Consider the following 23138-nt stretch of genomic DNA (forward strand, 5'->3'; position numbering starts at 1 on the left):
CATGCATGTAGAACACCGGACTTTACTTCAGACAACTATAGTCACTAGGCTAGGGAAAAGTGATAAGTACTTTGGGACGCCATCTTCATGACATTGAAGTTCTTTTTCTCCGCAATGGGCAGAGCAAGAAACGGAGGGATTTCCTCGCCATTGATGCAAACCGAGAGGGTTTGTCTGTGCTCCAAGTCTTCAAATACCGAGTGTGATGGGATTCCTCCCATCACACATACACATATGCAGCACATACCATTTTAAACGTCTTTGGTACCAGATTCGGATTCGAACCCCCAACTTCCTACATTCAGAGCGGACGGTCAAAAATCTTTATTGTGCGACCAAGCACTGCATCTGGGTAGAATACCGAATATACTTCACCTTTGATAACAGATTAATGTCGTTAACATTGATGTGATTTGGTCATAATTTCACTTCAACACAGGTGGACAGAAAGCTGAGGGCACAAATCCAGTACGAAGGTGGGCTTAGTGTAGGAATATGGCAAGTTCTTAAATGATTTCTTACAGAAGAGGCAGAGTGGGAGTGGTGGTGGAGAGAGGAGTGGGAGTGGCAGGAGGCAGAAGAGGTGCGAGGAGGACGGAGGAGTGGGAGACGGGAGGGGGATTGGAGGTGTGGGAGGGGCGGGTGGCAGAAAGGATGCAAGGGGGATGGAGTAGGAAGGGCAGGTGGGAGACTGGTGGAGTGGGAAGGGCAGGAGGGGTGGGTGGCAGAAGGGGTGTGAGGGGATGGAGTGGGAAAGGCAGGAGGAGTGGGAGATGGGAAGAGTGGGTGGGGCAGGGAGGAGTAGGAAGGGGATGGAAGGAGTGGGATGGGATGGGAAGAGTGGGTGGGGCGGGGAGGAGTGGGAGAGGGATGGGAGGAGTGGGAGGGGATGGGAGGAGTTGGAGGGTGCAGAAGGAGTTGGAGGGTGTGGAAAGAGTTGGAGGGGGCAGGAGGAGTGGGAGGGTGCAAAAGGAGTGGGAAGATGCAGGAGAGGGACGGTGCGTAAGGAAGGGGAGGGTGCAGAAGGAGAGGGAGGGTGCAGAAGGAGTGGGAAGGTGCAGAAGTGTGCGGAAGGCGTTGGAGGGGCGGGAGGAGTAGGAGTGTGCAGAAGGAGTGAGAGGCAGAGAGAGCACATGTTTGGCTCAGATACACCATGTTAGGCTATGGCCACTGTTGGCCTTGGGATGGCGTGAGCGCAACGCAATTGGTTTAGTAGACGAGTCCAGTAGACTTCGCTGCAGTCGAAGTCAAATAACCACAGCGCCGTGACGAGGACGTATTCATAAAGGTACAGAATCATAGTGAAAAACACCCACATTCTCAGGGATTCAGTATCATATCAAACATATGCACTGCACGACGACCCCCACTCCAAAATAATAAGCCTAATGGAATGTGGAAAAAAATTCAATCTCACCGATATAAACTATCTAACAATTTGAATATCCACCTGCAACAGAACATTCCAATTATCCCAGTCATCAAGCAAATGAACTATGGGCAAAGTATGCAAGACCAGTCAGAGTTTGGAATGACCTCTGGGCCAACATGCATTCAGCTGCTACTTGATAGGTTGAGCTTATTTCCTATTAAATTGCATCACACTTCACTCAAGCTCTTGGAATAAAACACATTTGGATGGAAGGATTTAAAATATATATTTGGTAACCAGATAACCTCACTTCAGTGGTCCCCTTTGTGCACACAATGCAGTTACAGTAATGACCTACTTCAAGATAATTTTAATTTACTGCATTCTGATAACTGGATTTTGAAGAGCATGTTCGTTGCAATTTCACATCCTACTGGAAGCCTAATAGAAGGGGAATTCCATTGAGAAATCGGAACAAGTCAACGATGTCGCTTCGCATCCGTTTCTCAATGTATTCAAATTAAGTTCAAAGCTTCTGGCTAAACGTGCAATTGGTACTATGTGAACCCCAAAAAATTTAACATCTCAAAAATGGCAGTACATTAGAAAGGACGTAACAAGATAGATAGATAAAACAAATAAATATTGTAGCTCAAGCGACCGGGTCATACAAAAAGCAAGCGGAATAAATAAAACGGGTCTGTATATAGTCATTCTCAGGCAAAGATGTCCAAATGTTGGAATTGTCATTCTTTGACCACCGAAGATGTCCAAATGTTTGAAGAGGTATTCCCAGAAAAGTGTTGCAGGTGAAAAATAATTAAATATGCCGATATCTGCAACTATGTGTATTTTTGCATACCAAATATCACAATGCACCAAAGACGTTTTCGTCCGCCAATTTTAATCCACGAGGACTAAAACCCTGTCGCACAGCACAGTCTGCAACAGCAAAATTGGCCCCAACATTATCACATGTTAGTTATAAAGTTGGTCTGTGCAAGTTCATCAAGTTTGTTGTTTCAGGGTAAGCTCGGACAACCACTGCCTTGACTGTTGACCACTCGTGTCACTCCTGGAGACAAATGGCTGGAAATTTTGGAGAGGCAGTAAGGGGGCAAGGGGCGCGTGTCGACGCAAAGTTTGTCGGCTTGACGGATGAGAGGCAGTGTGGGGTTGGACCGTTTGGAGGATGGGGGGTTGCGGGGGTGAGACGGATGGAAGGAGAGTGGGAGGGGCGAGAGGGGCACTTGTATGTAGTGAGGGTACGTTGCAGTTGGCTGCGTGATTGATGGCAGGTCTGGCAGTAAGGGCAGCTGACAGGAAGCCGAGGGTGAGGGCAAGGGTGACTTCCCTCATTCCTTTTCTCCCAGGCCGGGCAGCCTGCATCTTGATTGATGGCGTTACACTGCTCCTGGGGGAGGACCAAGTGCCCAGGAGAACGGGGTGGACGGAGTCGACAGACAGAAAGAAAGGCTGGGTGTCATTGCTGTTCAAGTGCAAGTTTCTACTATATGGATTTGATGAACCAGGGAGACAAACATTGGCAACATCAATGCTCGAGGTCGTGGGAGGCTGTGATGTCAATGCCTTTTCAAATGAGCGATGATTGAAAGGATACTATGCAGACAACCGAGTTGGTGGTAGAAGAATGCCCGGGCATCACAATTGTCTGATTGGCGCAAAATTGCTAGATTCAAACCAGGAATTTCACATTCCAAAGCTAAAGCGCCATGAGGTTTAAGTTGAATGGCTTGTGCAAAAGAGACCTCAAGTATTTTTTCGAAAGTCCCGGTTTTGAACAATATTTTACAGGAACTGAAGAAGTGCAGAATACCTTCAAAAGGCAGGCAGGCAGACAAGTAAACCAACACAAAAACGTTTCTTCCAATCATTCGAGCAGTGCAGAGCAAATCCGATTTTGCAGAAGACCAAACCAGCTGAATGAGGTTCACTTCGCCAGCGGAGGCATTCCAGGTAAGGAGCTGGTGTTCACTGCTCGTGGATCCAATACATGACTGAAGAACGAGATGAATCGTCGTGAAACAACGTAAACACTGTTCATGCAGGAATCGCTCATCAAATGTTTAAGAACTAACAAAAAAATAATCAAATGCTGGAATAGCTGCACATAAAACATCTGATCAAATAGGTGATTTTTGTCATAATGGCCAACAACACGGTTTGACATAACATCATGTGGTTTTAAAGCATAAAACTTGCTACAGCATTATTTCTGTACAATCAAATTGCAACCCAAATGCCAAGAAAATGGCACGACCACAATAAGCCAAATTGCCATTTGCAGTGGAAAAAGCGAGGCATCAAAACTCGAGAATCGGTCTGTTATCAATTTATATGAGCAGATTTCAAATTCACCACAAAACGCACGTGCAAGAGGCAGACCCGTGGTCATATGAAGAAATGCATCAAGAATCAAAACGCAATAAATTTCAACTTGTTAAATCGTAAATATCAAGCACTTTTGATAAACCAACCCTCATTGCCTCCCCCACAAGCCACTGCTTTCACAAGACCCGATCCATATGCCAAACTGGCCTTCGATTCTGTTTTGAGGATCGAAGGCGTCACGATGACGGAGTCGAACAAAGAACCGCGGGCGTAACGCAGCATTAAGACAAGGAAGGCAAGTTATTGTGGCTGGCATGTTTAATATGCTGCACCCAGCACTAACATTTGCATTTGGCAATATCACTTACGCAGTCTTCAACTTTTCACCGTCAAAACAACCCACACAGTCGCAACCATCTGGACCCGATTATGGTAGCAACGCGAGGTCAGCAAGACCACCAGAGGTAATTTGCCTTGGCTCACGTCAAGTTTCACGCTGGATGTTGTGCAGAACACTTCCTCTTGACCACGAGATTGCTCGCTTACAGCTCACCTGAGTCGCTTCATCTGCAGGTCCCGAGTTTTTGGAAAGCAAGTTCAAAATTATTCAAAATGGCCGTGCAATATAAATGACCAAAAAGGAGATGGCTTGCAAAGGGATGGTCTGGAGAAGTACCGTAGCACATGTGGCGTGGATGCAGGTGTCGCTGCTGGAGATAGAGCGTTTGAGGATTTCCTACTAAAAACAAGCACAGAGGATGCGGCAACATATCTTGGGGCAAAAGCAATTACAGAGACGTTGATTATTGTAATAAAAGAAGTTTAATAAAACTCTCAAGCATTAGATAAATCACAGCCATAGTTTTGTTGTTTTTGCCTCCCCACGCAGCTTAAAAACATAAACCCAAACCCTTCCCGCCGTCAAGGTAAATTTAAGGCATCTGATCAGCATAAATCACATTTATCTAAAGTTATGTACAAACTACGAGAACTATAGCAGAGACGCGATTCATTCGTACGCATTCAAAATAAAAGTTATCCATGCCGCTCAGTGAGGTTCTGTCGCACGTCCCAACACCAAGTCGAATCACTATTTAAAACGATGAGAATGAAAGCTGAGGCAACCCACCAACCACCAAAGCAAAATGAGACGTTTACATGGGCTTTTTTTTTTTTGGGGAAAGAGCATGATGATCAGCAAAGGAAGACAAAATGCCTCTGACTCATCCTCCAAGCATGCAATCCGAACGTCTGCCCCACAGGGTGTTACAACCGACAAAATTGCTGCCAAAGCCAACGCAGCTCGAGATACAAACCGACCCGGTGCTTTCAATCGCTTCCATCGCTGGTTAGTCGTTGCATAAAAATGCTGCCTCGCACCCAGGACGACTGCAAAAGGCGATTGGTGGCAAAAACGCCCCCTCAACTACTCCAAAAAATAAAACGAGAGGTTAAACTAATTTGGAGGTAGAATAGGATTGCACGGCAGATTAAGAACGAACAACAACAACAACAACAACAAAAAAGGGACGTACAGTATTCGAGAACAAAATCAGAAATGGCGTCTTACAGCATTTGGACGGACATTAAGCTAACTTAGCTGAGAACCATATAAGACAGGCTTGTCCAGCTTTGAATGACCCCCGAAAAGGTGCTCACGATGACCGGCTCGTACATAATACGCAGATAAAGCTGGCTCACCTTATTAAAAGTTGGCGAGAGCCAATTTGATCAGTATTTAAAGGTACCGGGATAAATTAATATGCCTTTTCATGTTCACTCGATACAGTCCTTCTGAAACGTTCTCCTTCTTGTTGTTCGGAGGATTTTGAATAAAATCGCAAGATCTATCTGTCGGTCTGCCTCCAATGCAGTTTCGCTCGTTCACGGCCCAACTACATGTCGGTAGTTTTCGGGCAAGAAAAGCTATTCCAAACACAACCGCAAAGCCACGGCATCTTCAAGACAGACGATGTTTACAATAAAAATAAATCCTTAGCTCAACAATCAAACCGTCAGGCTATCTTTTAAACCCTAAGGTTTAACATAGTTCTACGAGTTTCGTGCAATGTCATCGAAAACAAAATAAAATAATATTTTGCGGTCATTGTCCAAAGATAATTGCATACCTTGATAAAAGTTGTACTGCATTATAGAGCATACACGAAACTTTCATTTGATTAGGAATTTTAATCAGGCATTTAATGCTAAGTGATGATCACCGCCATTCAAAAACCACCAAAATACCCATATGCGTCCACAAAGTTAGAGGCCTGCCCCGTAACCTCCACCCACATCAAGTTATACGTGTGGAATATTGATCATCATACATCAGACTTAAATACAGGCTTCATAAATCTTGTCCGGATTAAAAGTTTGCACCCGATTAAAAATACTCCTTTTCCTTGTGTACACACCGCCACGTCCCATCACTTATCGAAGTTAGCGAATGTCGAGAAGGCATCGGATTGAGCCACAGGTCTGACCGATGGCGCCATCGCTCTGCCCAGTCCAAAGTGAGATCCCACCATCCCTCCCTTTGTCATCATGCCATGCTGATTGGGTGCCAATCCCCTCATTGGCGCAGCCCGGCCCATGGGCATCATTGGGTTAGTGGGAACTGTGCCTGGCACAATCGGAGAAACCGGTGGGGCTAACACGGGCGCGGTACCAGCAGGACTCATCATGGGAAGACGGGTTCCGATGGAGAGGTTGCCAAAGCCTTGAGCCACTGCAGGTATGGATTGGTGCATTGCTGGGGGAAAACAGAGGAGGGTTTGATGGAAAGATGTTCTTTAAAAAAAAAAAAACACAGAAATCGCGACCGGCTCGGTTCAAGCCCCAAATTCCATCAACTTGACAATTTTGTAATTGTCGTGATATTTTTGTCAAATGCATCAACAAAAGGTGACCCCCCCAGCCACCCCTTCTTCTTTAGATACTAATGTTGATGGCATGAAAGAGCATGTACACATGTGACAGAGATTAAGAGGAGAAATTTGTGTAATTTCACATGAATTGCAAGGACAGTGGGCAATGCACAAAGCAAAATAATATACGGGATGTGCAACTGGGATTGAAGCATCCCGATACAAATTCACGGGTGGGAATACCATACAGGTTAAGCGAAGAAAGTTAAAACATTTGACAAAATGTCCAAATTGTGACGACAGTTGGAGTCCCAAAATGAAAGTTTCCTGCTGAGAAGCAGCCAAGTTGAAAGCCCCGTGAGGATTTTAAGATAACCGTACTTGTTAATACATCGTCAAAATAAATTCTGCCAGAGCTATGAAGAAAAAAAAAATTAACACCGAATAGCAACAAAATCAAATTACGAATCATGCAGTTGCCATTTGAGAATGTGCCGTCAATGTGTTCAACAGCAAATGCCAATTGCGGCGGAGAGATTTCCCGTGAGCCCCCTGTGCTCACGTGCTTGAGGCAGCTGCTGCTGATGCTGCATCATGGCATTCATGGATGGCTGGGGGGCTTTCTGGGGAGTGGAAAACATGCTGAGGCCTTCCAGGCTTATATTCACGCTGCCGCTGTCAGACCACACTGAAGGCATGGCCGCCACCTTGGTGGCCATTGGGACTCCCATGTTGAGGCCTCCAAAGCTGGCCTGGTGTGATGCAGCCACCATTGGTACAGGTTGCATGTGCAAGTTTTGCTGTTTGCGTTGCAAGGGGTCGGGAGGGGGGGGGGGGGGGGAGAGGTAGATTAAACCCTCACGCAGACGAGTAAAAATTTTAAAAATACGTTTGTAAAAAGTCCTACAAAAATTTGTCACCAACTATAATAATTAATTGACACCAACAAAAAACTTAAAATGAGAGCAAATGGCAATATGCCATCACAGAGACAATCAATGTGAAAAAAATTCGAATTTTAAGGTTTTACTTGATTCATTGAGGAGTGTTGGAAGCTCGGATTTGAAGCAGTCATTACATTAAAGCCCCCGGGGAATGGCACACCGGCATGTGGGCTCAATGCATTTGAAGAACCCAAGGCACCAAACAGGTCACCAGGATGCTGAACGGGGCTTTGTGCTGCAGCAGTGGGATTGGTCGACAGAGGCTGGCTGACAGAGACTGAAGGTGCCGGGAAGTGATTGGCATCACCACCCATATTGACAGAAGGACCTTGAGAGAAATTCCCCCAGGCATCTATTTCACTGCCTGGAGGAAGATCGAAAGAAAGTTGATTCAATTTTCAGGCGTGAACTTTCCTCAACAGTTGATTGTCTAACTGAATGAATACTCGTACCACGCAAGTATTACACAAGAGATTTTGTCAACTGGGCTGGACAATGGGAGACACCAAGGTCATTGGACACATGTGCATAACTACTCAATTAGATAAAAGGAGCATTACAGTACGATTATGTCCCAAATTATTTAAAGCGAAGAAATTTTGTCATAATGCGAATGACAAAACAAACTCGGAAAAAGTTTACAATGGGCATTCATTCAACTACAAATCTTTTTTTTTTTTTTAACTGAGGATCCTCTTGTAGCTAAAAATGTGTTTTTTTGTTGTTGTTGTTTTTAAATCAACCTTCTGCAAACGAGATCCAATAACTGCTCCATCAATCAAATATACCAGACTCTTGACAGTGCTGCCAAAGGTTATGCTGGGTGGCTTTGCCGTTACCTTCTAAGCAGTCGGTCAAGGCATGAATTTGGAATGCTCAGTGCCGACGATAACCCACCTACTCGTCATGAAAGACACAGTGGGAACTTTAACGTCTAGCAACGCCTACTGCAGGGCAGACAGGTACTCTGGCTCAACATCCTCCCAATGGACGGCAAACACATAGATGGGTGGCCATGCGTGGCAAGCACCAGGGGTGACAGCTTATAGCTACGCCAAAATGCGAACCCAGGTGAGACAGCTCACAGTTGAGTGTGCATACCTGTAGACTATCCTGCCAGTCCCTGTACAACTACAATATTACAAATGTAGCAACAAAATGGCAACGTTTTACTCTGAAAAGCAAAACGAGAAACGGACCCCAAAATGAACAATGTACAAGTGCAAGTGCAAATGTTGACCATACCAAAGCTGACTTTCTCATAACACCATCCACATATTGCAACACTTTTAAACTCCCCAACCGGACCCATCCATGGTTAACATCCCGCCCGGCCCATGGTTTTGAACACAGGCTTATGCAGCTGGCAAGATCCTTCTCAACGGTGGACAAGGAGCAAAACCTTTATCAAGTTGGTACGGAGCAACAACATTCAAGTCAATTTGAGGGCTTACAGACATTTGAAAGGAAGCTCACCTAGTGTGGTTGGCATGGTGCTGGAAAGTCCATTTGTTGGGTTGGTGGCAGGAGCGAGTCCAGGAAAGTTTGCAAAAAGATTAACTGCAGGCAAAAACAAACAAACAACAGAGTACAGTCATCAAGTTCACACAGAAGCTGGACATCAAACAAAGCTAACATTGCAGTCATAAATCCAAATCACATTTTATGTTACCATCACGTTTTGAATCATGCCAAACACTCAAGACTAACGCCGAGGCCTAGTGCCCAACAACAAGCCGTGTATTTATTTAAAATTTTAAAGTTTCAAACATGCCATGGCAACCCTGTGAGACACACCAGATGCGGCAGTGTTTTGGTTCGGAGCAGGACAGTCAAATCCCGGGTCAAGCAGCATGTCGGCGAGGTTGGACAAAGATTTTGGTGGAGCACCAACATCTGTGGGCAGTGCTGTCATGGAAGAAGACTTCTCGATCTATGGGAAGAGGCAGGGTGGCTCTTAACCTAACACAAATGTAAGCTCATGGGAGTGTGTACACCTTCATATGGTGTTAATGCTAACAAAGCCCGTTTTTTTTCTGCACGGCTTTTTAGGCAACACTATGGAATGAACAATGGTTTGCACTTCCAACATGAGACTTAACGGTGCATCATCAGTAGAATGATATCAAATGAACAAGTTGACAATTATCATGTTTAGGAAAAAACAAACAAAAAAAACATGCACTTTGGATGAGAAGAAACAAAATAAACAAAAGGACTCCCAGAATCTGCAAGTTAAAATAGGGACTTACAGGGCCACTCCACCTTGGCCTTTCCTATGCCAAAACAAAAGTAGCGTGCACACCTTGCTGCCAAACTATTGCACAGCAAAGAACGCCATCAAAGGTATTACGAATAGTTCAAGTGCATGCGACAATCTACTGTTGAGGGAGGTTTGGTGTTGGCCAAACATGCCGAATCTACAACAGTTTCCAACTGCCAACAAACATGCATGCACCAGGTTCAAGAAATCTCGGAACTCGTGCCCAATTCTCAAGAGGACGACGCTCAAAATAGCCAAAGCCGTGAGGCCGGGAGGTTTGGGCAAAATGGAGGGGAAGGGGTAGGGAGAAGGGGGTTATTTGGGCCACACAAAGAATTCCCATTCAAGGCACTTCCTTGTTCTATCACGAGCAGTATCCCTGCATCAAAGCAACTGTGAGGCGGAAGAGGAAACCGTTGAGCGAGCCTCTGTGAATGCGTGGAAGCGAGCATTGTTGATGCACCGGGGCAGTGCCCGGAACCGAAGGTGCCAGCATCAAAAGAGACCGCCGTGCCTGGCGCCACAAACGTGCCTCGTGCATCCCCGCTCTCCATCGGTGGGAAAAGTGGCCACAGCTCGGGGGCACGTGGAATCACCACCAAGGGCATATCTCCCAAAGGGTGATGGGATTCTTCCAAAGGATTTCACATTTCGTCTCGGTAAGGAAAAAACAACAACTACATACAGGAAAACATCCTAGGGCAAATGTGTGAATCACTTGCGACTTAGGGAGTGAGCATGAGACTGTTCTAATCACGTGTCACAAAAAGCAAACATCAGACGCAGCAATGTTATTACAAGCACAATAAAACGAAATGCTTTTCAGAAGCATCATACACAATAGACTCTCTCTTCTGAAGGAAAATGGTCTCACAAATGAATTTTGATTAAAATAGGAGGGGGGGGGGGGATGGGGGTGAGGAGGTGAGAAGTACGAACAAGCAAAATAAGGATTGAAATGTCTCTGTCTCAGCTTACAAGTCTTAACAGGAGTTCACAGGACTGCACAAAGAATATAATTAGTGTGTACTTTCTTGCAGAATATCAACGATGGTTTGTAAGACAAAACGCCCAATAACATAAGTGAGCACACACTGCCTATAGAAAGTCTACACCCCCTTTCAAAATATTCACCTTTTGTTGTCTTATAGCCTGGAATTAAATTGCATTAAAACAGACTTTTTCCACCTTTATTTACACATCGTAACCCACAACTTCCAAGTGAAAAACTAATTCAACAAATTTAAGAAAATTAATTAAAAATACACAACAAGAATATCATGTTAGGATGTGTCCACCCCCTTATAAATAGCAATTGTAAATTAGCTCAGGTGTAACCAATCACCTACAAAATCACAGACCATGTTAATTGGCCTACACCTGTGTTAAATTGTAGTGATTCTGATTATTTCAGAAAAAATCAGCTATTCTTATAGGTTTCCTCTGCTGAGTGGTGCATTTCACAGCAAAGACTCAACCATGAGCACCAAGGAGCTTTCAAAAGATCACCAAGAGGCCAATGACAACATTGAAAGAGCTACAGGCCTTTATGGCAAAGACTGCTCACTGTGTGCATGTGACAACAATATCCAAAGCACTCCACAAGTCTGGCCTGTGTGGTAAGTAAAGGTGGCAAGAAGGAACCATTACTCCAAATAGCCCACGTCGAGTCCTTTTTGACGTATGCACAAAACTACTTCGAAGATTCTGAAGCCACGTGGCAAAAGGTTTAGTGATCGGACGAAACAAACATAGACATCTTTGCCTAAATGCAAAACTTTATGTTTAGCGCAAACCAGACACAGCACTTCACCCAAAGAACACCATCCCTACTGTGAAGCATGGTAGTGGCAGCTTCATGTTATGGGGATGTTTCTCATAAGCAGGGACTGGGTTTTTTTTGGGGGGTTTTTTTTGTATACATCGAGGCTCATGAAAGAGCTAACATTAATCACACAAAAAGTCAAACCGACACATAAAACACAAAATAAGGGAAGCGGTAGACAAGATGGGGAGAGAGGGCGAAGGACACAAACAACATTTGAGAGCAGGGACATCGAGAGAACTGTGGGAGGGAGAGGGCTTGGGGGGAGGTGAGAGAGGTATAAAACATATTACTCGTCAGGATAGAAGGGAAAATGAATAGATAGAATCCTCCCCCTAACCCCCTATCCCCCCCCCCCCCCCCCCCACTACTTTCTCTGAAGCCTGCCAGAGCCCCATTATGATCTGCCTCGCTCTCACCTTTGCGTTCCAAAGGTCACCCGGTCCCACTCGGTGACATAGCATGGGAGGCTTTACACACGTTTGTCTAAAATTCAACCCTAGCTGTGTATAACAACGCACCACCCTCCCTAGGCTGCACATTCATGCAAGACGATGCTCAAGCTGAAATGTACCTGCTTATTATATTGTTACAGATTCATCACTTCCGTTGTGGTGGCTTTCATCCACTTGAGACATTTCTGGTTCCATGTATTATTATTATTATTGTTTGAGGGAAATAGCAATTATTATTGTCAAAAGGTAAAAGGAATGTTTTAAAATGAAACAGGAACCGGACGTCGATGAAGCGGAAGGAGAAGAAAGAGGGCGGAGCGAGAGAGGTCGGACAAGAAAGCCGAGTTGCTCCGGGTTCTGAAGCGAACGTTGGCGAACTTTCGGGTTCCAGGAAAGGAATTCCGAGTTGTCATCGCTGTGACCGATTAACCTGCGTGTCAGGTTTTGCTATCGATTCAGGAGAGAATCATCGCCGTGCTGGTGTGCCACGAGACCGGGCCGTCGGCCATTTTTACTCGCGCAGGACTTGTTTCGCTCGCGGTTTCGTTTCTTTTCGAACATTTTCACCGCATTCAGACGTCGATCTGGGGCGTGTGTGACGTGGCTTTTTGAAGGCTAATTCGTCCATACCCGAGGGTGTGATCTCAGTCGCCTGTAGGGCGCCTTTGGATTTCCCAGTCGCCTTGAGGGCGCCTTTGTACAGCTTCGGCTGGGTGACTGTTCTTGCCATCCGCACGGGATTCTGGTTTCGGATTGGACCTCGTTCTAGCGATCGCTGGAGCGAATCAACTGTGGCTTGAAGCCGAGAATAAGAGACATTGGGGATGTTCTGGTTTTACTCACTTGGAGCACAGTGAGTTATCTATATATATAAAACACAGTTTGTGTGTGTGTGTGTGTGTGTGTGTGTGTGCAATGTTACCGATAGACTCCTAAACGGAGAGGCTCACGTACTTGATATTTGGCACAGACATGGCCATTGAGCCTGGTAAGAACATGGCCGACCTAAAAATTGATTTCATAATATTTTTAAACCATATTTTTACCTCAGCGCATTTCAGCGAGGAATATTATGCACGGAATCTGACCGGTTGCAGAGCAGCGCGCTGATTCGCTCAGAGCGATCACGTGATGTTCCTTGCCGCCATTAACTCAGTTACGCGTTCGCACGTATTTCAGAGCGAAAAGCAATTGCCTTTTTTCACATTTCAGCGACGAACATTGCCATTCACACCACATAGCTTTTTTTCCCTTTCATCTTTAGATCCATATTTTTTGCCATAAAGTAGCGCATTATGGCTCTCTCGAGCTCGAGTTAGCCAATCACCTGGGGGGCATGAGGCCACGTTGGCCATGCCCATGACAGGACGCAGAGTTGCAATCGATCGCTCAGAGCGATCACGTGATGTTCCTTGCCCCGCGATTGCGTTTTTTCACATTTCAGCGAGGAACATTGCCATTCACACCACATGTTTTTTTTTCATTCATCTTTAGATCCATATTTTTTTTCAGCGAGGAATATTACACACGGAATCTGAATCGGTGGCAGAGCAGCGCGCTGATTCGACGATTCGCGCACCTTCCCCCCTCCCCCTCCCCCCCACCACTCTCTCATCCCTCCCCCCCTCTCCCCCTCCCCCACCTCTCCTCCCCTCCCCCCCTCTGCTCCCCTCCCCGTCCCCCCTCTTCTCCCTCACTTTTATACATGGAATGCCGGGTACTTCCCCCCCCCCCTCTTCTCCCCTCCCCCTCCCTCCCTCCCCCCTCTCCTCCCCTCCCCCCTTCCCCTCCCCCCTCTTCTCTCCTCCCCCCCCTCTTCTCCCCTCCCCCCCCCTCTTCTCCCCTCCCCCCCGTTTCCCTCCCCTCCCCTTCCCCCTCCCCTCCCCCGCCCGGCAATGCCAGGTACTTCTGCTAGTATATTATAACACTGATGGTACCATCATAGAATATTGATTGTACTTTAACTTTTGATTAATATTATTGTTGTATGGTTATTCTTGTGTGATCTTAATACAATATTTGTTTGTGAGTAACAATTGGTGTGGCTTCACCATTGATCTTTGACATACAGAATAACACATTTTTCTGCCGTGACTCCTCTCTGGGCTCGGAGGTACACCGTGGCCAGGGGGTCGGGGAGGAGCACGTAACAATATCAAGATTGGCTATATACTCGTAGAGTGTAGACGAACCATACTAACACAACCATCTGTTATATGGCAATGTCAAACCCACTCCCCCAACAAATGTTAGTTATTTATATTATAATATATAAAGCTGAAATATATAATATATAAAGCTGTTATATTATGGCTGAAAGCCATATATATATATATATATCTATATATATATATATATCTATATATATATATATATCTATATATATATCTATATATATATATATATCTATATATATATATATATATATATCTATATACATATATATATATATCTATATATATATATATATCTATATATATATATATATCTATATATATATATCTATATATATATATATATATCTATATATCTATATATCTATATATCTATATATCTATATATCTATATATCTATATATCTATATCTATATCTATATATATATATATATAATATATATATATATTATATATATATAAGTTCAAAACACACCTGGTCACAAGTGTGCCGCACTGACCGGGTCCTCGGTCGAGGTCCTCAGCATCATCCCGTTTCGGCCCTTCAACCTCAATACGGTCAGCTAAGGTGGGCCAGCAGGGGCACTGTTACGGGTTACTCTACGATCTCCTGGTCTCGGTAAACCTCCGAACCCCGAGAGGAGCCCCGGCAGAAAAATATGTTATTCTATGTTAGAAATCAATAGTGAAACCACACCAATGATTAAAAATGAACAGATATTGTATTAAAATTCACACACAAGAATAACGGTACAACAAATGGCAATTAAGAGTGCACTCTACGAGGTGTGTTCAAAAAGTATCCGACCTTTGTTCATAAAAAATACTCGTATCCAGATACAACAAACTTACACTAATCTCCTTCAAAGTAGTCCCCTTGGGCTGCCACACACTTCTCCCAACGGTTCTGCCACTGTCGGAAGCAGCGCTGGAACGCCTCTTTTGGGATGGCGCGCAGCTGGTCCGTCGCATTCCGCATGATGTCTTCTCTGGACTGAAATCTGGTCCCTTTCAGGGGCATTTTCAGCTTGGAGAAAAGCCAGAAGTCACACGGAGCCATGTCGGGAGAGTCGGGAGCCTGACGAAGCACAGGTGTGTTGTGTTTGGCCAAGAAACTCTGTATCAAATGTGAAGAATGGGCGGGTGCGTTATCGTGATGGAGCTGCCAATTGCCCACTGCCCACAGGTCCGGCCGTTTGCGTCGCACAGCATCACGAAGGCGACGCAGAACCTCTTGGTAATACTCCTTGGTGATGGTTGTGCCGTGTGGTGCGTACTCGTGATGAACCACGCCACTTGAGTCGAAGAAGACGGTCAGCATTACTTTGACATTGCTGCGGACCTGCCTTGCTTTTTTTGGCCTCGGGGATGTTGGTTGCTTCCATTGTGATGACTGCAACTTGGTTTCTGGGTCGTACCCATAAACCCAGGACTCATCGCCAGTGATCACTGTGTTGAGGAAGCTGGGATCGCTGTTCACAGTCTCCAGCATGTCCTGTGCGATCTCCAAACGGAGTTGCTTCTGCTCAATCATTAGCAGCTTTGGTACGAACTTCGCTGAGATTCTCCTGAAGCCCAAATCCTCCTTCATAATGGAATGAACGGATCCAATGCTGACGCCCACCTCGTCTGCAAGTTCTCTGATCGTGATTCGACGATCCTGCATCACCAGGGTCCTCAATTGGTCAATGACGATCTCATTTCGGGATGTTGAGGGCCTACCCGAACGTGCTTCACTCTCCACTGATGTGCGGCCATCTTTGAAGCGGTTGTACCACTCCTTTATCTGTGTGGTGCTCATTGCTTCGTCCCCGAAGGCCTGTTGAATCTTGCGGATCGTTTCCACTTGGGAATCGCCAAGCTTTACACAAAATTTGATGCAGTAGCGTTGTTCAAGTATTTCCGTCATTTTGTCAAAAACGAAAATCCGACAGCGCTCACTTACACTTCCTCACTCATCGGCGGTCTGCCGTCGAATGACAGCTTCTGCAGGTGGGAAAAAATTCACGCGTGCGCATTAGGATCGCCTACATACGTGCACCAATCAACGCCTCCCTAGCTTCATTTGTTTACGCACAACAAATTAAGGTCGCATACTTTTTGAACACACCTCGTATATCTATATATTATATATGCACAAGCAAAACTATCCATCCCCAGTGAAGGTAAGAGTTTAAGTTAATCTATCAATTAAAATTATTTCATGGACTATAAAAAAAATGTTGTGTCACTCTTGGTTTCCCTTAAAGTGAAAGCTCTGAGCTACTTATACCACCCACCGCAAAATGGTGGTGCAACATCAGGTGGCAGAGGTTGTAATTGTCTTTTAATAAAAGGCAAAATATCCAGCTTGTGAAATAGAATTTGGCATCAACATTATTCATGATTGTTCCCCCATCATTTCAAAAGTGAATGTTCATCTCCTTGCGTGTGCAGCTTTTCAAATGCAGAGCGGGAAGTGGCTGCCGTAAAGTGGAGACAGACCAAAGCATGGACACAACACCATGGTTTGCAATATATCTATATTATAATAGCCGTAGATGATTCTGTCTGTCTGTCTGTCTATCTGTTGGGTGTCTGTCCGGGGTGTGGCTTACTCGGTTTGCAGAGTAGCTCCACCCATAGCTCCACCCATTCTGGGAGTGGCTATAAACAAATATCCACCATTTTATTAACTCGCATAGCTTTGAGTCCTGTTTTGTAGGCCCGTGGTGTCTTGCTCTCCCCCAGTTTTATTTCAAATCAAATTCGATAAATCATTTCATTTTTCACAGTCGCTAACATAGTTTTAGACTCGGTTGAAAAAAAACGGGAAGAAAATCCGATGAAAGTTGCCGTTTATAGAACGAAATGAATTCTCAAAGGCCTGTAACTTCAAGGCCATTGAGTCTCTCTCACGCCTTTATCTCCAATCTAACTCACCATATGATTTCATTTTTATCGATGGTTTTACTTTTAGACTCGGTGTCAGCAATAATTGAGAACAATCCACACACGCGGGAAAATGCAGAGATATATTTTTTAAAATCGCGTCATGGTGTATCATACACCGCCCAACATGACACCGCCGGCAATGTGTCGATATATATTAAAAATTCGCTTTTGCTTTTCCGTTATGATATATTACTATTTCGTTTGATGATAGTCGTCACAAAAACGTCAACAATGATGCCGACATATATTTCTTCGTTTTTATTTCATTCAACATATTAGCCGGAAGTAAAATATGTTTCAGGAAATTACCGAGAGATATTTCTTCGTTTTTTTTATTAGTTATGTGCGCATACACTTTAAATAGGTTTATTTGAAATCTTTAATTTTCCACAAACATTCCACACACGCGGGAAAATGCAGAGATATATTTTTTAAAATCGCGTCATGGTGTATCATACACCGCCCAACATGACACCGACGGCAATGTGTCGATATATATTTTAAATTCGATATATCATTTCATTTTTCACAGTCGCTAACATAGTTTTAGACTCGGTTGAAAAAAAACGAGAAGAAAATCCGATGAAAGTTGCCGTTTATAGAACGAAATGAATTCTCAAATGCCTGTAACTTCAAGGCCATTGAGTCTCTCTCACGCCTTTATCTCCAATCTAACTCACCATATGATTTCATTTTTATCGATGGTTTTAGAGTCGGTGTCAGCAATAATTGAGAACATTCCACACACGCGGGAAAATGCAGATATATTTTTTAAAATCGCGTCATGGTGTATCATACACCGCCTAACATGACACCGACGGCAACGTGTCGATACATATTAAAAATTCGATATATCATTTCATTTTTCACAGTCGCTAACATAGTTTTCGACTCGGTTGAAAAAAAACGGGAAGGAAATCCAATGAAAGTTGCCGTTTATAGAACGAAATGAATTCTCAAACGCCTGTAACTTCAACTTCAAGGCCATTGAGTCTCTCTCACGCCTTTATCTCCAATCTAACTCACCATATGATTTCATTTTTATCGATGGTTTTGGACTCGGTGTCAGCAATAATTGAGAACATTCCACACACGCGGGAAAATGCAGAGATATATTTTTAAAAATCGCGTCATGGTGTATCATACACCGCCCAACATGACACCGACGGCAACGTGTCGATATATATTAAAAATTCGCTTTTGCTTTTCCGTTAAGATATATTACTTTTTCGTTTGATGACAGTCGTCACAAAAACGTCAACAATGATGCCGACATATATTTCTTCGTTTTTATTTAATTCAACATTATTAGCCGGAAGTAAAATATGTTTCAGGAAATTACCGAGAGATATTTCTTCGTTTTTTAAAATTAGTTATGTGCGAATACACTTTAAATAGGTTTATTTGAAATCTTTAATTTTCCACAATATAATTTACTTGCCATTTATCATTTGATGATTACGAGACAAATTCCTCTTGAGGATCGTGACAATTCATGCGCTGCGTGGAAACTTCTATTTCCAAAATGAATGAGACGATCGATGAAGAACGCAGACTTGAACAGGATGCAGCAAGAAAACGAATGAGACGGGCGAACGAGTCCATCGACGAACGTCAATGCAAACTTGCGGGGTCACCCGTGGGAATCCCACGGGCATGGATGTGTGTGACATTTCGACATATTGAGTTAGATGCTGCACATTCATTTTTACAAAATGGTTACTGGCAAGTCATTAGATCCAGAAATGGTGTAAAAACCACCGTTTAGAGGCCATTTTTCCCCGCAAAGCGGGGGTTGGCCTTTTCGGGGACCGTGGTAGTTGTTGTTTTTTTGTCCCCTTTTTGAAGCAATGTTTTACGGCCGGATGCCCTTCCTGACGCCAACCCTTTTTGCCGCCTTCAACGACAAACAGGGAATTACCAGTGAACTGGTACTCAATTAGCCGACCTCGGAAGGATGACAGGCTGAGTCAACCCCCCTGGCATTAATTCGGCGATCGACCGAGATTCGAACACAGGATCCTAAGCCGGCACCCTAGCCGCTAGCCCAACACCAGAAATGGTGTCATGAACACAATTTATTTACGCACAAGCACAAAAGCAAGACGGGCCGATTTCCGATTCCGACGGGCCGACGGGCGAGACGGGCCGATTTCCGATTCCGACGGGCCGATTTGGAGCAAGAAAAAGAACGAGACGGGAGAAAAAGGAGAGAAACGAGACGGGGAAAGCCGATTGGAGAGGCGAATGAGGCGCGATTGGAGAGGAGTGTGAGGCGCGATTGGAGAGGAGTGTGAGGCACGATTGGAGAGGAGTGTGAGGCGTGATTGGAGAGGAGTGTGAGGCACGATTGGAGAGGAGTGATTGGAGGGGAGTGTGAGGCACGATTGGAGAGGAGTGTGAGGCACGATTGGAGAGGGGTGTGAGGCGCGATTGGAGAGGAGTGTGAGGCGCGATTGGAGAGGAGTGTGAGGCGCGATTGGAGAGGCGTGTGAAGGATTGCAGAGGAGAGGAGTGTGAGGGATTGGAGAGGTGAGGGATTGGAAAGGAGAGGGATGTGAGGGTTTGGAGAGGAGAGGAGTGCTAGGTGGAGAGAGGAGAGTGTCAGGTGGAGACAGGAGAGTGTCAGGTGGAGACAGGAGAGTGTCAGGTGGAGAGGAGTGAGGGGTCACATATTATGTGAAATAACTAAATTCACACCATTTCTGGATCTGATGACTTGCCAGTAACCATTTTGTAAAAATGAATGTGCAGCATATAACTCAATATGTCGAAATGTCACACACATCCATGCCCGTGGGATTCCCACGGGTGACCCCGCTAGTAAGATATATAATAAACTACAATGTCACACTTCGCTGCTGCAACGTCAACTGATATGCCTCCACCCACATCATTACATCATTGTACTTACTTGTACCAAGTTTGATTTGAATCCCTTCAGCTGTTCTCAAGTATCACATTTTTACCTGACATGACCTCTGACCTTTAATGCCAAAATCTAAGTTCATCTTTTCATCATAATATATACTTGTGCCAAGTTTGGTCAAAGTCCTACCACTGGTTCACAAGTTAGTGCAGTAACAGAATCTTTACCACATGGGACCTCTGACCTTTGACCTCTTGACCCCATAATCTAATCTGTGTCGTTACATTATACGTACTTGTACTAAGTTTGACTTAGTACCCTTTAGCCGTTAAGTTTTTGTTACCGCGATAACTTATTACAGAAACTGACCTTTGACCTCGATGCAGAAATCGAATCAGTTCATCTTTGCATCATAATCTATCTATAATTCCAGTAATCTCTGTGTGTCTGTGTGTTTGTTTGTCTGTGACCGCTGTTTCTCGACAACCACGGGTCCGATATACTTGAAACTTGCCAGGTATATTGCTGGGGACCTGAGGATGTGCCTTTTCAAGGTTTCATATTAATCGGAGAAGTAGTTACCGAGCTATGGCGATTTAGCCGTTCGCCGTTCGCTTTGGCTTTGCGAATGGACCGAACCATTTCATGTAAATAGAGGGGGGGGTTCTACCGTACTCGCAAGCCGTTCGCTTTGGCTTTGCGAATGGACCAAACCATTTCATGTAAATAGAGGGGGGGGGGGGGGGTTCTGTGGTCGTTACTGCCACGTGGTTTCAAAGTTTTTTTTTGTTGTTGTTGTTTGCACGCATGTTTTTTTGCACCCACGTACGGGCAAGCACGTACGGGCAAGCACCCACGTACGGGCACGTCCTAGTATATACTATAATACCAAGTTTGGTGAAAATCCCATGTCTGATTCACAAGTTAGCTCGGTAACAGAAACCGGATGTCTGACATTTGACCTTTGACTTCTTGGCCCCAAAATATAATCAGTTCTTCCTTACCTCATCATACATATCTGCACCAAGTTTGACTTGGATCCCTTCAGCTGTTCTCAAGTTATATTTATAAACCTTTTACAGACTTTGAACTTTGACCTCTTGAGTCTTGACCCATAAAAAAAAAACAAGCTCATCTTTGCATCATAATACATAGTTGCACCAACTTTGGTCAAAATCGCATCACTGGTTGACAGTTATCATGAAAACAGGATTTTCACCTAATATGACCTCGTGACCCCAAAATCTAATGAGTTCATCTGACTTGGATCCCCCATGGGATGGGACAGAAGCAAATTTTGAGCCAACGCTCATGCGCAATTCAAGGTTCGCCCTCTCCTTAACAAATTCACGTTCTATACCCACCATCTTCTTCTTATTATAATTATTTAATGACCACAACGATTCCCACATTCTTGTGGGATGGGCCAGGGAAGCTTGGCCCAAGTCTTTCAAGAACCGGCTAGCCTGGCCTCAAGTTCAACTAAGGCGAGGGCAGGAATTTGGCCATGGTGCCGGTGATAAATCCCCAACGCTTCGCGAAGTTCCCCGACGTTCCCCAATAGCTCCCCAATGTTCGCCAACCAATGCCTACATGGGACACCCGCTTAACATCCATCCGAAGGATGGAACACACATCGAAGAATAACCCTGCCTATGAAACACCAGGGTGACAGTTTATAGCTGGGCCGAACCCAGGATATATAGATTTCAACCCAGGAGAGTGTTACGTGCTCCTCCCCGACCCCCTGGTCACGGTGTACCTCCGAGCCCCGAGAGGAGTCACGGCAGAAAAATGTGTTATTCTGTGTGTCAAATATCAACGGAGAAGCCACCCCAATTGTTACTCACAAACAAATATTGTATTAAGATCGCACAAGAATAACAGTACAACAACAATAGTATTCAAAAGTACAATCAATATGTCCTATGATGGTACCATCAGTTTTGTAATATATAACACACTGTGCTCCAAGTGAGTGAAACACGAACATTCCCCAATGTCTCTTATTCCCGGCTTCAAGACGAAGTTGATTCGCTCCAGCGATCGCCAGAACGATGTCCAATCGAGACCAGAATCCCGTGTGGATGGCAAGTACAGTCACACCGCCGAAGCTGTACAAAGGCGCCCTCAAGGCGACTGGGAAATCCAAAGGCGCCCTACAGGCGACTGAGAGATCACACCCTCGGGTATGGACGAAGTAACCTTCCAAAAAGCCACGTCACACACACGCCCCAGATCGACGTCTGAAAGCGGTGTAAATGGTCGAAAAGAGATGAAACCGTGAGCGAAGTACAAGTCCTGCGCGAGTCAAAATGGCGGACGACCCGCTCTTGAGACGTGACGGCCTGGCGATAATTCTCCTGGCGATAATCCACCGCCAAAAACCTGACACGCAAGTTGATCGGTCACAGCGATGACAACTCTGTCGCAGGAATCCCTTTCCCGGAAACCCGAAAGTTCGCTAGTGACTCATGCTCGCCAACGTTCGCTCCAGACCGCAAGTAGCTCGGCTCCTTCTTGTCCGACTCACTCGCTCCGCCCTCTTTTTCTCTTCTTCCTCTTCATCGTCCGGTTCCCGATCCGGTTTCCTGTTTCTTTTAACATTAACTTTTTTTACCTTTTGAAAACAGTTCATGAACAATAAACCTTTTGAAAACAATAATAGTACATGGAATCAGAAATATTTACAGTGGATGCAAACCACCACAACGGAAGTGACGAATCCGTAACACTTCCCCCCCTCAAGAAAGAAAGTTTGAACATCGTGAAAACTTTCTTTGTAGGCAAAACTCTCCCATCAAACAAAAGTAAACTCACACCCAAATCATCAATTCCCGTGAGCAACGATAATAATCAATATTTCCCAAAAACAAAGCAACAAAACTTCAAACAACCTGCAGAGATTTCCAAAGTTAGTTCACTCAACACAAAGCATCAGCAACGACATTGTCCCTGCCCTTTCCATGCTCAATTTCAGCCTTGAGGCGATTGTGCGTACCTGTCAGCTATCCTGCCAGCCCATTCTATACCCACCGCATGGATGGGCAAACAGCTGGTGTGTATACACATACACACAA

The 23138-nt window shown here is 44.8% G+C and overlaps 1 protein-coding gene across 4 annotated transcripts in view; it reads right to left on the bottom strand.

Moving 5' to 3' along the window:
* Positions 1-309: 309 nt before the first annotated feature.
* LOC137423449 (clathrin interactor 1) overlaps positions 310-23138 on the bottom strand; it is an 87249-nt gene continuing 64420 nt past the window's right edge. For 2 of the 4 annotated variants that reach the window (XM_068110639.2, XM_068110640.2), the window contains 5 exons: positions 9336-9471; positions 9015-9098; positions 7625-7902; positions 7157-7394; positions 310-6479 (listed from right to left, as the gene is read on the bottom strand). In XM_068110639.2, the coding sequence (XP_067966740.1) occupies positions 6154-6479; positions 7157-7394; positions 7625-7902; positions 9015-9098; positions 9336-9471 (1062 nt within the window). In that variant the 3' untranslated portion in view covers positions 310-6153. The remainder of the gene's footprint in view (positions 6480-7156; positions 7395-7624; positions 7903-9014; positions 9099-9335; positions 9472-23138) is intronic. The other 2 variants (XR_010983710.2, XR_010983709.2) reach the window with 2 other exon arrangements.

The sequence above is a fragment of the Myxine glutinosa genome, chromosome 3 (assembly GCF_964187855.1).
Source record: "Myxine glutinosa chromosome 3, kmMyxGlut1.1, whole genome shotgun sequence".
NCBI classification, from domain to species: Eukaryota; Metazoa; Chordata; class Myxini; order Myxiniformes; family Myxinidae; genus Myxine; species Myxine glutinosa.